Genomic DNA, 15734 nt, shown 5'->3' on the forward strand with positions numbered 1-15734 from the left:
AAAGCCTTTCAAAATTTTTGTCACCTAGGTATGACATTCCCCTTTAATTGTCCCCACAGCTTTAAATTAGACTTGCAGGCAATTTTCTGCTTCCATTACTAATGCTTTTCCTAAAGCTATACGAATGAGCTAATGATGGAAATTTGGCTGCAAGCCGTATACTCTCATTTTAGTCTGTTTTAGGACCTGCCAGTTTTCAGTCTAAACTACACCAAAAAGCCAAAAATTGTTGACCTCACTGTCAAATATTGCTCGTGAATCATGAGAACTTGAACAAGTGACCAGAGGACAATCACCACTCAAGGAACTGCACCCCAACAAGGAGTCAGCACGTTCCTGAGCGAGAAAGGGAGAAAAATAAAATTAATTTGAAATCCACTGTGTTCGTCAGATTGCAGATTATTGCTGCCAGCAGTAAGTGTGATACCTCGACCTGATAACTAAAGGCCTTTCAACACCCATCATTGACTGTTCTCCTGAAGTGGAAAACAACTGCTTTGAGACTGTGGCTTTAATGATAAAAATTAATTGGTGCTTGAAGCTGAATATTGGAAGATCGCTGTGTGCGTTAAATAAAAGGTAGTTAGAGCCTGAGATCTTCCTTCAAAGAACGTTTGTGTGCGCACACGTGTGTATCTGTACATGTATGTGTGCGTATGCATGTGTGTGCATGTGCATTTACGTGCATTTGTGTGTGTATTTGTGTGTGCGCGTGTGTACTTGTATGTGTGTGTGCGCGTGTGTATTTGTGTGTGCGCGTGTGTATTTGTGTGCGCGCGTGTGTATTTGTGTGTGTGCGTGTGTATTTGTGTGTGCGTGTGTATTTGTGTGCGCGTGTGTATTTGTGTGTGCGTGTGTATTTGTGTGTGTGCACGTGTGTATTTGTGTGTGTGCACGTGTGTATGTGTGCGCGTGTGTATGTGTGTGTGCGCGTGTGTATGTGTGTGCGCATGTGTATGTGTGTGTGCGCGTGTATATTTGTGTGTGTGCGCATGTGTATTTGTGTGCGTGCGTGTGTATTTGTGTGTGCGCGTATGTGTGTGTGCGTGTGTATTTGAGTGTGTGTGCACGTGTGTATTTGTGTGTGTATTTGTGTGTGCGTGTGTATTTGTGTGTGCGCGTGTGTATTTGTGTGTGCGCGTGTGTGTGTAATTCGATGACAGACTGTGTCATCGAATTACAGTATGCAGACAACGCTTGCGTCTGCGCTCACTCGGAGGTCGAACTCCAAACCATCGTAAACACCTTCACTGAAGCGTACGAGAACATGGGCCTTACACTAAACATCCGTAAGATAAAGGTCCTCTACCAACCTGCCCCGCCACACAGTGCTGCCCCCCCGATTATCAAAATCCATGACAAGGCCTTGGACAACGTGGACCACTTTCCATACCTCGGGAGCCTACTGTCAACAAGGGCAGACGTCGACGACGAAGTCCAACGCCGCCTTCAGTGTGCTAGTGCAGCCTTCGGTCGCCTGAGTTTGAAGACCAGGACCTCAAACCCGGCACTAAGCTCATGGTCTACAGAGCAGCAGTGATACCTGCCCTGCTGTATGCCTCAGAGACATGGACCATGTACAGCAGTCACCTCAAAGCACTGGAGAGGTACCAGCAACGCTACCTCCGCAAGATCCTGCAAATCCATTGGCAGGATAGGCGCACCAACGTCAGTGTTCTTGCTCAGGCCAACATCCCCAGCATCGACGCTCTGACCACGCTCAATCAGCTCCGATGGACGGGTCACATTATCCGCATGCCCGATACGAGACTCCCAAAACAAGCGCTCTACTCGGAGCTCCGGCACGGCAAGAGAGCCCAGGTGGGCAGAGGAAACGCTTCAAGGACCACCCTCAAAGCCTCCTTGAAAAAGTGTAACATCCCCACCGACACCTGGGAATCCCTGGCCCAAGACCGCACAAAGTGGAGGAGAAGCATCCGGGAAGGCGCCGAACACCTCGAGTCTCTTCGCCGGGAGCAAGCGGAAGCCAAGCGCAGGCAGCGGAAGGAGCGCACGTCAACCCAAGCACCCCACCCACCCATCCCTTCAACCACCGTCTGCCCCACCTGTGACAGAGACTGTAGGTCCCGCATTGGACTCATCAGTCACCTGAGAACTCATTTTTAATGTGGAAGCAAGTCATCCTCGGTTCCGAGGGACTGCCTAAGAAGATTTGTGTGTGTGCGCGTGTGTATTTGTGTGTGTGTGTGCGTGTGTATTTGTGTGTGCGCGTGTGTATTTGTGTGTGTGTGTGCGTGTGTATTTGTGTGTGTGCGTGTGTATTTGTGTGTGTGTGCGCATGTGTATTTGTGTGTGTGCGTGTGTATTTGTGTATGCATGTGTATTTGTATGTGCGTGTGTGTATTTGTGTGTGCACACATCTATCACCTCTTCTATCTGAGGTCCCTTCTTTAATGATCTATACATCTTCACCCATCAATCTCTCTGTTCCTCCAGTCTGTTAATTTTACCATTTAGATCATGCTTCCTTTCACTGTTCTTTTTTCTAAAATAAACAACTTTACAAACAGGAGGCTGGGTTTTATACGTAGGGGCATTTTGAATATATAAGAAGCGGTGTAAAGTTTCCACCAATCATTGCTTAGGTCACAGGTGGAGTATTGTAGGCAGTTCCGGGCACCCCATTATGGGAAGGATATTAGACTCGTGGGAAGGAGATAGTGAACATTCACTGGAATGATACCAGGAATGAGAAGTTCCAGGTATGAAGAAATGCTTGAAAAATTGTTGCTTTTTCACTGGAACAATGAAGGTTAAGGGGAGAACTAATAGAGATTATGAAATAGATAATCATGAAAGGTTTTGGGAGAGTAAACAGTAAAAGATTGCTTCCACGGGATAGTGAATTAGTATAAAGGGGGTACAGACTTAGGATTATCACAGGAACTATAAAGGGGGAAATATTTTTATTCCCCAGAGAGGGTAATTTGAATTTGGAATGTTTTGCCACAAGTAGCTATTGAGGCAGAGTCCAGAATAATGTTGCAATAGTAAGTACTTGGAAATGCAGGGGTTAATCACCGACAGCCAGCACGGATTTGTTGAAAGCCAGTTATGATTGACAAATTTAATGGTACAGTAAAGTAGAAGAAGATACAAAGCTATGGGGAGGGAGCGGGACATGGGGGATTAGCTTTAGATCGCTCGAGCAAAAAAGCCGGCGCAGAGACGATGGGCCAAATTGCCTCCTTCAGTGCTCTCATGCTTAAAAGATGAATTGCATACGTAATTGAAAGGAAGGGTATAAAAGGATATGGGGAAATGACAGGGAAGTGGGATTAGAGTAGGTAGAATCATCATGGAATCATAGAATGTTGCAGCACAGAAGGACATTTGGCCCAGCGTGCCTGTGCCGGCTCTTTGGTAGAGCTATTCAATTAGTCCCAGTCCCCTGCTCTTTCCCCATAGCCCTATAAATTTTTTTCCTTCAAGTACAGGTAGAACGTCCCGAATCCGGCAACCTCGGGACCGAGGCCAAGCCGGTTTTCGGGTTTTTCCGGACTTCGGAACGTGTTTCTGATGTCCGAAGTCCAGAAACGCCCGAGCCCAGGTTGCGATATTTCCGGACTTCGGACATCAGAAACACGTGCCAAGTCCAGAAATGCCTGGGCCCAGGTTGCGCTTTTGGTAAGCCTCCCTCAGGGTGTCCAGATTCCGGAACATTTTATGGATTCCGGACCCCTGCCACCAATCGCCCCGGAGTCCAGATTCGGGACGCTCAACCTGTATTTCCTTTTTGAAAGTTACTATTGAATCTGCTTCCACCGCCCTTTCAGGCAGCGCGTTCCAGATCATAACTCGCTGCATAAAAAAATGTTTCTTCATGTCGCCTCTGGTTCTTTTGCCAATCACCTTAAATCTGTGTCCTCTGGTTACTGACCCTTCTGCCATTGGAAACAGTTTCTCCTTATTTACTCCATCAAAACCATTCATGATTTTGAACACCTCTAGTAAATCTCTCTCAACCTTCTCTGCTCTAAGGAGAACATCCCCAGCTTCTCCAGTCTCTCCGCATAACTGAAGTCCCTCATCCCTGGTACCATTCTAGTAAATCTCCTCTACATCCTCTCCAAGGCCTTGATTTCCTTCCTAAAGTGTGGTGCCCAGAATTGGACACAATTCTCCAGCTGAGGTCTAACCAGTGCTTTATAATGGTTTAGCTTTTGTACTCTGTTCCTCTATTAATAAAGCCAAGGATCCCATTGTAGGAACGGAGGTTCCTATCTGAATAAGGTATTCGACTCGATGAATCAAATCAACAGGTTTTAATGAACAACGAAGTTAACAGGGAAACTACAGGAGAAACGGTACACAGGTCTAATCAGCTTGCTGGGCACTCGACGACTACTGGAAGATTCTGGAAGCTGACGTCATGACGTCATCGCGTTCTTCGCGCCACTGGTGGTCACGTGATCGGCGTCATGACGTCATCACGTGGAGTGCAGGAAAACACAATACAGTAGTTAACAGGCAGTTTAAAGGTGCAGTCCGCGGCTGCACTACACTGTAGTTAAAGGGATTATTACTAATTGCTCTGAGACCCTTGGTGGCTCTGCCACAGGCGCCCCCCCAGAATCCACTTTAACGCACATTGTCAACCAAGTAGGAGGTTTAATGATCCTGGCCGAACGGCGATGAAACTCAGGCAGTGGAAACGGGCGTTAGTAGACGAACCAGTGCCGGATTGCGGCAGAAGCGGCGTCTCGGGCGAGGCAGAAACGGTAGTCAGAGGTGCAGGCGCGTCTGAGGCCGAATCGGGCTGTTCGATGGTGGTCTGGTGCACGGCTGGTCTGGCGGCCAATGGCAGTCGGCCGCGGCGAGGCGGTTGGGCAGCCACGACAGGCTCACTCCGATCTAGGTGGGCTGGTTTTAGCCGGTCGATAGAGATGGTATCGGACTTTCCACCGACTTCGACTGTGAAAAACTTTTCCCCTGATGAGATGACACGAAAAGGTCCGGTATACAGCGGCTTGAGCGGGTCTCTTTGACCGCCCTGTCTAATAAAGACATAGTCCAAACTCATGAGCTCTGTCGGGACGTGAGCCCTCTGCGGGTCATGCTGCGAGGTTGGGATGGGTAGGAAATTCCTAGCCGCCTCCTGATGTAGCAGGAGCTGTTGAGCTGCAGACCATGGTTCGGTGTGTGGAGGGAGAAAGTCACCGGGCACTCTGAGTGTCTGGCCATAAACCAGCTCAGCCGATGAAGACTGAAGATCCTCCTTTGGGGCTGTCCGGAGGCCCAGCATCACCCATGGGAGCCTGTCCACCCAGTTGGGTCCCCTCAAGCTGGCACGGAGGGACGCTTTGAGAGACCGATGGAACCTTTCGCACAGACCATTCGCCTGCGGATGGTACGCGGTGGTACGGTGCAGTTTGGTACCCAGGCCTTGTGCCACTGCGTTCCACAGCTCTGATGTGAATTGCGGACCGCGGTCCGAGGAGATGTCCGATGGCACCCCGAACCGAGCCACCCACGACGAAAGAAACGCCCTGGCGACGTCTGCTGCGGTGGTAGCGGCCAAGGGAATCGCCTCTGGCCACCTGGTGGTCCGGTCTACCACCGTCAGGAGATGTGTGAATCCACGTGACCCGGGAAGGGGACCTACTAAATCCACGTGAACGTGGTTGAAACGGCGCTCAGGCACCGGGAAGTTGGCCACCGGAGCCTTGACGTGACGGTGGACTTTGGATTTTTGACAATCGACGCAATTGTTTGTCCAGTCCCGGACGTCCAAATGCATGCCTTTCCAAACAAATTTGCGGGACATTAGCCGTTGAGAAGCCCGCATCCCTGGGTGAGATAACCCGTGGATTGCCTGGAATACTTTCTTGTGCCATTCGACCGGCACAATGGGCCGGGGCACTCCCATGGATGTGTCGCACAAGAGCGTGGTTCCTGCCGCTTGAAACGGCACATCTGCAACCTGCCAACTGGAAGGCATGGTCCTAAACGCTTGTACCTCTGGGTCTGCCAGTTGATCCTCTGCCAGTCTGACGAAATCGATGCCCAGGTGGACTGCCTGGACTGGAACCCGGGAAAGGCAATCCGCCACGAGATTATCCTTGCCTGACACGTGCCGCAAATCCGTTGTGAATTCGGATATAAACGTGAGGTGGCGCTGCTGCCGAGCTGACCAAGGTTCCGCCGTTTTGGCCATGGCGAAGGTGAGCGGCTTGTGGTCCACGAATGCAGTGAACGGATGGCCTTCTAGAAGGAAACGGAAATGCCGGATGGCCAAAAACAGGGCTAGCAACTCTCTGTCAAAAGTGCTATACTTTCGCTCGTTCTTGCGCAGTTGGCGGCTGAAAAAGGCTAACGGCTGCTTCGTACAGAGGTTGCATTAACCGGGCCGCCTTGGGGACGAAACGATGATAAAAATTTACCATCCCCAAGAACTCATGCAGGGGTTTGACTGTGTGAGGCCGCAGGAATGCGGTAACTGCCTCTACCTTGGTGGCTTGTGGGACGGCGCCTTCTGGGGTAATCCTGTGTCCCAGGAAATCAATACTGGATACTCCAAACTTGCATTTGGCCGGATTGACAATAAGGCCGTGTTGGCTGAGCCGGGCGAAAAGTGTACGTAAATGGGCCATGTGAGCTGTCGTATCCTTGCTGGCTATTAGGATGTCATCCAAATATACAAAAATGAAGGGCAGGTCCCGTAAGACAGAGTCCATCAACCGCTGGAATGCTTGAGCTGCGTTTTTCAGACCGAATGGCATGCGGAGGAACTCAAAAAGGCCGAACGGAGTGATGACTGCCGTTTTGGGGACGTCTGGAGGGTGCACCGGAACTTGGTGATATCCACGAACGAGATCCACTTTAGAAAATATAGAGTTGCCAGCCAGATGTGCCGAAAAATCTTGGATGTGGGGAATAGGATACCTGTCCGGTGTCGTGGCGTCGTTTAAGCATCTGTAATCCCTGCAAGGTCGCCATCCGCCGTCTGGTTTGGGTACTATATGCAGTGGGGAGGACCAAGGGCTGTCCGAACGCCGGATGATCCCGAGGCGCTCCATGTTCTGGAACTCAGCCTTTGCGGCTGCCAGCTTGCCGGCTTCTAATCGCCACACCCGAGCGTAAACAGGTGCTCCGGTCGTGGAGATATGGTGCTCCACCCCGTGCCGTGTGCCTGCAGCCGAAAAAGTAGGCCTGGTGAGCTCCGGGAATTCGCCGAGCAGGCGCGTAAACCCGTCTTGCGACGGAACCGCACAGGCCACCGACCAGGACACGGCGGTGCTGCGGTGGCAGGGCACTGCGTGGAAAGTGGACGCATTAATGAGTCGGCAGTGTTGGACGTCGACCAGCAGACCGTTGGCACAGAAAAAATCAGCCCCCAGGATGGCCTGTGAGACCTTAGCTGTAATAAAGTCGCAGACAAAACGCTGACCGGCGAAGGTTAAGTTTACCGTCCATTTACCGAACATACGCATGGCAGCGCCGTTTATTGCCACGAGGGAAGGCCCCTGGCCGCCGGAAAGTAGGTCCAGCTTTGAAGCTGGCAGGATGCTGCACTGTGAACTAGTGTCGCACAGGAATCGTCGGCCCGTAACGGAATCCGTAACGTAAATGAGTTTGCCCGCTGAGCCCGCCGCCATAGCTAACTTGCCGTGCTTTTCAGACCTTGTCGTCCGTCCGGGAGGACGCGAGCTTGTTGGAGTTTTTTTTTTCCTGAGGGAAACTGCAAGGAGGCCGGCAACATCGAGCTTTGGCGCCAAAACAGGCGTGGTACGCGCACCATCCTGCTGGGGGAGGGCTGGGCTTCGCTCGCGTGGGGGAAAGGCGCCTCGTGGCTGCACAACATTGCTGAGTAACAGTAAATATCTTGTCTGCCTCTGCAGCGAGTTCAGCACCGTCTGTGATGGCAGTGTTGGCCAAGGCCGCCTGAACCGGATCGGGTAGCTGGCAGACGAAAAGCTCACGGAATAAAAAACATTGGGGTTCCGCGCCCAACAGCGTGAGCATTTGACTCATCAGCTCTGACGGTTTTGAGTCCCCAAGGCCGGGCATGGAAATAAGCTTGCGTGCCCGCTCCGACTTATTAAGATCAAATACCTGTAGCAAACGGGCTTTAAGCGCTTCATACTTGCCCTCCTCCGGTGGGCTGCCAAGGATGCTGACGACCCGCGAGGCCATGGCACTGTCGAGAGCGGCAACCACATAATAATAACGGGTCGAATCCGCTGTGACCTCCCGGAGAGCGAACTGTGCTTCTGCCTGGAAAAACCATGCTGCTGGCTGCTGTTCCCAGAGCTGCGGCAGTTTAAGGGCGACAGCGTTCGTGTTCATCCTCGACTAAAGTTGTCCGACAAGATCGGGGTCACCAATGTAGGAACGGAGGTTCCTATCTGAATAAGGTATTCGACTCGATGAATCAAATCAACAGGTTTTAATGAACAACGAAGTTAACAGGGAAACTACAGGAGAAACGGTACACAGGTCTAATCAGCTTGCTGGGCACTCGACGACTACTGGAAGATTCTGGAAGCTGACGTCATCACGTTCTTCGCGCCACTGGTGGTCACGTGGAGTGCAGGAAAACACAATACAGTACAGTTAACAGGCAGTTTAAAGGTGCAGTCCACGGCTGCACTACACTGTAGTTAAAGGGATTATTACTAATTGTTCTGAGACCCTTGGTGGCTCCGCCACACCATCTGCTTTTTTTAACAGATCTTCTCAAATTGTTTTGTCACCTTCAAGGATTTGTACAAATACACCCCTAGGTCTCTCTGATCCTGCACCCCCTTTAAAATTATTTAGAAAGAGCTGCATTTATACAGCTCCTTACTGTGACTCTCAAAAACTCAAAGTACTTCACAATTAATTTCATTTTAAAGTGTCGTGAGCAGGGTAGCCATTTTGCACCCATAAACAGCAGTGAAATATATGACTAGTTGATCTGTTTTGGTGGTGGAAGAATTAATGGCCGGGACACTGGGAGGACACCCTGCCCGCCTCTGAATAGTGACCTGGGATCTTTAACATCCACCTGATCAGGCAAAAAAAAAGAGGGGACTCCAGAGACATCTCTAATGAAGAAGGATGTCGCCGACAATACAGGGCCTTTCTCAGTAAGGAGCTAGCGTATCAGCTTGTATTATGTGCTCAAAGCTGTAGAGTGGGACCTGAACCAATAATCTTCGCAACTCAGAGACAAGGGTGCTACAAACTGAGCCAAGTGCTGTGTGTCACCTAACAGATGAGATATTTGGTCAGATGATGGAAACATTACTGAGCTGTAGAACCCTCTGCGGTTATTATTCTGCCAGTCTAAAGCATCAATGTGAATTCAGTGCAATAAAGCTGTCGACGGGATGCCCTAATTTCACTAACAGCACTCAATACATATGCCTGCAAGTATTAGTGCCACATACATTAAACAACAGATATATTGGCTCCTACTCTCCTAAAATTTGAACAATAGAACAGAATTCACTAGTGTACAGAAAGAGATTAATAAACAAAGAAGAGAAAAGGGGGGTTGCTTATTATTCAGCATACTGCGAAAATCCATTATTCTGCTTCAAGTCTTTTGGCTTATTAAACATGCCACAGGCAAACCTTAAGGAGCATCCCATTATATTGTGTGATGGTTAATGACAGTTAGTTGTAACAATGAGCCTTTGTGATGTGCTGCTGGTCTTTCGATATGACATTGGTTGCATAAATTGCTCTGTTCAGTAACCGTCACTCAGCTGATTTGAAATTCAGCTTATAACTCGACGTGCGTTACTTCGGATTGATTCATTTTAAAATTTTTCCCTCGGGTGATAAGGTCCCAGGTTTGATTGCTGCTTGAAACATAGAAACATAGAAGATAGGAGCAGGAGTAGGCCATTCGGCCCCTCGAGCCTGCTCCGCCATTTAATGAGATCATGGCTGATCATCCAAATTCAGTACCCTGTCCCTGCCTTCTCCCCATATCCCTTGATCCCTTTAGCCTTAAGAAATATATCCAACTCTTTCTTGAATATATTTAATAAATTGGCCTCAACTGCCTTTTGTGGTAGAGAATTCCACAGGTTCACCACTCTCTGGGTGAAGAAATTCCTCCTCATCTCTATCCTAAATATCTTACCCCTTATCCTTAGACTGTGACCCCTGGTTCTGGACTCCCCCGCCATCGGGAACATTCTTCCTGCATCTAGTCTGTCTAGTCCTGTTAGAATTTTATAAGTTTCAATGAGATGCTGAGTTAGCTGGTCTCGGCCAGACCACAGGTAAGGGAGCCACGAACAGCACTTAGCGTGAGTGGCCTCCCGCTCTTGGGGAAGGAACAAAGTCAGCGAGGGTCTTGGATTGCTATCCGTTGACCCCCCCACCGCCCAACCCCCCGCCCCGCTGGAAAGTTCACTTGCACGCAGGCATCGGGTGGGACCCAGTGAGGCTTGGCTGCGACGCACCCCGTGGTCAAATAGCAGGCCGAAACTGGCTTTCCAGGCTCGCTGATGAAGAATGGCCGCTCGGGTCGGGGTAATGGATTGGAGGGCCGCCGGGGCTCGTACCCCAGCTATGAGTCAGTGCCTTCAGCCAAGTGGGAGGGGGAGTAAATTGAAATTGTGGCAAATAATGAATTCTGCTATTTTTTGTTCTTTTGCAGCTCTGCGGGTTTGTCTACGCTTGCTACATCAGCAAAGTCTTTATGGAAGAGGAAGACAGCTGTAAGTGCCTGAAGTATTCCTCTCACAGGATGCACCTTATTCTTTAGTAACACTGGAAGGGAGGCAATTTTAACCCAACTTTCCGGGCGGGAAACCCACGGGATCGGGTGGAACGCTGGTTTCCCCGCCCCCCCCCACCGTTGATTCAGTGGAGAGTATTCTCGGGTGGGGGTGTAAAACCAGCGTTGCTCCCGAGCTGTCGGCTTCCCAGTGGGCGGGTCCACTTAAAATTGCTCCCCGATGTCTTGCGCACAAGCAACACTTCAACGGAAGCAATCCTCTCAAAAGTGATCAGAGAAAGAAGTAATAAAATGTCTGAACCGCTCCTGCTCCCGCCGCCAGGCTTCAGAATGAGACCGGGTTCTTGTTGGGAGATATAAAAGCCGAAATTTGCTGTTCGTTCCCAATCACAGAAAGAAAGACAGACTTGCATTTCTATAGCGCCTTTCACGACCTCAGGGCATCCCAAAGCACTTTACAGCCAATTAAGTACTTTTGAAGTGTAGCCACTGTTGTAATGTGGGAAATGCGGCAGCCAATTTTGTGCACAGCAAGGTCCCACAAACTGCAATGGGATAATGAACAGATCATCGCTTTTTGGTGATGTGGGTTGAGGGAGAAATATTGGCCAGGACACCGGGGAGAACTCCCCCTGCTCTTCTTCGAATTAGTGCCATGGGATCTTTTACATTCACCAGAGAGAGCAGACGGGGCTTCGGTTTAACGTCTCATCCGAAAGACGGCACCTCCGACAGTGCAGCACTCCCTCGGTACTCTCCAAGTTCTGCTGTGTTACTAATGTTTTTCCAGACACACACCCAGCCACGTGCGCGAGTCGTAGCATGAGGTATCGGTTTGGCAGTCTGGTGTTGTACTGTTGTTGAACCTCTGTCCCTCCCCCAGCCCCCTGGCCGTGGAGTAACAGTGAGCCTGTCCCATAACCCCGAACTTTTTGTACTGGTAGCTGACACCATTTTGATCTTGGCATTCAGTCAGTAAAGTTAGTCGATGCAGGAATTGACGGGGGCGGTGGTGGCAGCGGCAGCACAACATCAGGACTCGGGTTCAGGCAGACTCCTTTGGAACCGTTATAAAGGCCCAAGTCCCCAGTACACCTGGTCATCAAAGGAGCAGCGAAGTGGACGTGAGGTACGTTCCCATAGGGAGAGAGAAAAACTGGCAAAGGCTCCGTTGGCCAGAGTTCATTCCAGCCTCTTCTGGAGTGGTGGAAACCTGGGAGCAGGTGAGGGAAACTGCGACAGAAAATAACTTGCACTACACAGGGAAGCTGAATAGAGAATTGAAAGGAGTTCCAAACATGCTCAAATCCCTCCATGGCTCGCCCCTCCCTATCTCTGTAACCTCCTCCAGCCCTTCAACCCTCCAAGAGCTCTACTTACCTCCAATTCTGGCCTCTTGCGCATTTCTTTCAGCCGCCCAAGCCCCAAGATCTGGACTTGCCTTCCCAAACTTCTCCACTTCGCTCTACCCCTTTAAGACGCTCCTTAAAACCTACCAGTTTCCCTGTCCCAATATCTCCTTATGTGCCTCGATGTCAAATTTTGTCCGATAACGCTCCTGTGAAGTGCCTTGGGATGTTTTACTACGTTAAAGGCGCTATATAAATGCAAGTAGTAGTAGTTGTTGTTGGGCACAGACTTTCAGAGCCTTTCAACAGAGGGCGACATTTTCATTCAACAACTTCAATTGTTTCGACTGAAATGTTTCCGAGGGTTAGGGACATAGAAATATAAAGAACAGGAGCTTAGAAAGTTAAATAATGAGAACAGGTTGCATAAACTTGGATTGTATTTGTTTGAGTTTGGGAGACTGAGGGGGTGATCTGGTCGAGGCCTTCAGATGGAATTTACAGAGGTGGGATAATGGAGCTGAGGCTCAGATCAGCCAGGAGCTAATTGAATGTCGGATCAGGCTCGAGGGGCTGAATGGCCTGCTCCTGTTCCTCATATTTCTATGTTTCTATCTCTTGGAAGCATTTCAATGAATTACTTTTGAAGTACAGGTACTGTTGTAATGCAGCCATTTTGCTCATAGTGAGGTCCCACACGCACAACACAAGATAAAGAAAGGCAGACTTGCATTTCTATAGCGCCTTTCACGACCTTGGGACGTCCCAAAGCACTTTACAGCCAACGAAGCACTTTTGAAGTGCAGTCACTGTTGTAATGTAGGAAACGCGGCAGGCAATCTGCGCACAGCAAGCTCCCACAAACAGCAATGGGATAATGACCAGCTAATCTGTTTTTAGTGATGTTGATTGAGGGATAAATATTGGCCAAGGCACTGGGGAGAATTCCTCTGCTCTTCCTCGAAATAGTGCCATGGGATCTTTGACACCCATCTGAAAGAGCAGACGGGGCCTCGCTTTAACGTCTCATCCGAAAGACGGATGTTATTTGCTTTTGGCGGTGTTGGTTGCGGGAGGAATGTTATCCGCCGCGAGAACTCCCTGCTTTTTTGTTCGGAGCAATGTCAGGTGATCCATGGGAACCACTTGAGCATCTTGCCAGAAGATCACTGCAGCACTCACTCAGTGTACAGTACTGAAGAGTCAGCCTAGATTACCTGCTCAAGTACTGGCAGGAGACAAACCCAGAACCTTCTGACTCAGAGACAAAAGTGCGACCAACTGAGCCACGCTAACATTTAAAACCACTTTAAAATCATTTAATGTCACTTAAGGCAGCATCTGGTGCTATATTACAGATGAAACCCATTGATATGGTAATATGTTGGGAGGTGAATGCCAGAATGTATCATTCGATATAATAGATATAACAGACTCCAGCATTTAAATGGCAAGACTATTTACTGAATTCTCTACTGCAGCCCTGAGAAGTCACTGTATGTTACCATCCCATACTGACCTTTGACCTCTGCCCCTCGGGCTCTGTGCCAAACAGTCCAATTAATAAAAGAAGTCCATTTTTTCCACTCGCCTCTGTGCCCCACAATGTGGAGACATTAATTATTGAGGTTCTTAAGGTTTCTGCTCACCAGCAAGTCAAATATCCTGGTCTTCCTGCCCTACCCCCGCTGCTATGCTGCCTCTGTGCTGTTTCGGACTTGGTATTTGTAAGTTGCAATGAAATTGTCTCTTGGCACTTTCACTCAACAACAACAACTTGCATTTATATAGCGCCTTTAACGTAGTAAAACGTCCCAAGGCGCTGCACAGGAGGGTTACCAAACAAAACTTGACACCGAGCCACATAAGGAGATATCAGGACAGGTGACCAAAAGCTTGGTCAAAGAGGTAGGTTTTATGAAGCGACTTAAAGGAGGAGGGAGAAATGGAATGGCGGTTTAAGGGGGGGAATTCCAGAGCTTAGGGCCTAGGCAGCTGAAGCAATAAAATATTGCAATGGTATATTGCCTCAGTGCAATGTACTTGCTCTTTCAAAGAGCCGGCACCAGCACGATGGGCCAAATGGCCTCCTTCTGTGCTGTATCATACTTTGATTCTATGATAACATGCTATGCCACCTGTTTTGGCAGGATATAGGGCTTGTAAAACTCCAGCCCTTGGAGAGTTTCACAAGATAGATCAGGCTGGTGGCGGCTCTTTTCTGCACTTCCCTCATGGCTTTGACTCTCCCTCGTGTGTGGGTGGCCAAAACTGGGCCGTGCGCTTAACATCCATTGATTAATCATCCTGGATGACCCTGTGACTTCGGACAGCTGCTTGAACAAAGCAGCGTGGGAGGAAGTCAGGAGCAGGTTACTGGCTTTTCCTTTGATTGAAGAATTGTGCATGCAGAGGAGGAGAGGAAATAAAGAGTCAAAGAATAAAAGCAAAACAGTACCGCAAAGCAATGGGGCGTAGAATATTTGTCCTGACGAAGAGTTTCGACCTGAAACGTTGACTCTATTTCTCTCTCCACGGATGTTGCCTGGCCTGCTGAGTTTTTCCAGCAATTTCTGTTGTTATTTGTTGGATCATGTTGGCCCGGATTTTGCCATCGTAAGTGCCCCGCGAGTTCCGGGATTCCGTGTGCACGAAAACCCGGAACTTGCGCTCTATCAAGTTTCTCCATGACAGATCGTACGCATGCGCTGGAAGTTGACTTTCGCTGGCGCTGGGTTGGGGCTATTTGCCCAACTACTGCCCAACAAATACCCACCAAACCCTTATGCCTGGTAAAAACAGGCGTAAGGCCTTCTTTTACCAGCGTAAGGGTTTAAATAAATGTTAAAATCCATTTCTTTAAACGATTTAAACATTCACTTATATTTAAAATTAGTTTAGGTCAATTTTGTTTACATTTATTTTTCAAAAAATTAAATTGTTATTTTACATGTTTAATTAAAGGGTATTTTAATTAATTTTGAACCTGTGATCGTTTATTTTTATTTCAGCGTTGTGAAATTTTATTTGTTAGCTGATTTCTATTAAGCTTATGGGGATTCCGTAGGTAAATGGAATCTCCAGAAGTATAATAGGAATCCTCCTTTGTCATTGGTTGGCCTGGCCCAGCCCATGTGATCCCAGGGACGCTTGCGAACTGCGTGCGCCCCTGGGATGCGCGGGCCTTTACGCAGGTGCGCGCCTGCAGGCCAAGGACCGCAAGAGTCCGGAGCTCCGGAGATACCAGGTAAGTACAGGAAACTCTTTATTATCTGGCACCAACGGGACCGGCGTGGTGCCGGTTTATCAAAAAGTCCGGATTACAGAGAAGTATAGTTTAAAAGGTAGGAGAGTTCCGTACACAGCAACAAATCCAGGCTTCCCTGTTGCTTAGCAACATGTGCAGGAACTCCGGCCACAGACCAAGCATCCCTGTTGCTTAGCAACAAGTGCACAAACCCCAGTTACACAGCCACAGATCCAGGAACTGCCACTAATATGAAGTAAAACTTAACTGAACCTACTCCTGAATTTTGCCGGTTAACAGAGATTTCCGATTATTTAGGTGCCGGTTAAAAGAGTTTCCTGTACATAGTTTCCTTGCGGGTCGGAGGCGTACGTGGGCGGCAAGCCTCCGAACCGCAATTTCCAGGCTAACGTCATTTTAAAAAAAAGGTAAC

The 15734-nt window shown here is 49.0% G+C and overlaps 1 protein-coding gene across 1 annotated transcript in view; it reads left to right on the forward strand.

Annotated features, from left to right (window-relative positions):
• The window catches only part of nkain1 (sodium/potassium transporting ATPase interacting 1), a 621699-nt gene that overhangs the window by 565823 nt on the left and 40142 nt on the right, over window positions 1–15734 (forward strand). Inside the window, exon 5 of the mRNA XM_085962829.1 lies at window positions 10625–10685. Coding sequence (XP_085818955.1) covers window positions 10625–10685 — 61 coding nt within the window. The remainder of the gene's footprint in view (window positions 1–10624; window positions 10686–15734) is intronic.

This window comes from Somniosus microcephalus, chromosome 20 (genome assembly GCF_052327205.1).
Source record: "Somniosus microcephalus isolate GS21.2 chromosome 20, FLI_Smic_1.0, whole genome shotgun sequence".
In the NCBI taxonomy this organism is placed as follows: domain Eukaryota; kingdom Metazoa; phylum Chordata; class Chondrichthyes; order Squaliformes; family Somniosidae; genus Somniosus; species Somniosus microcephalus.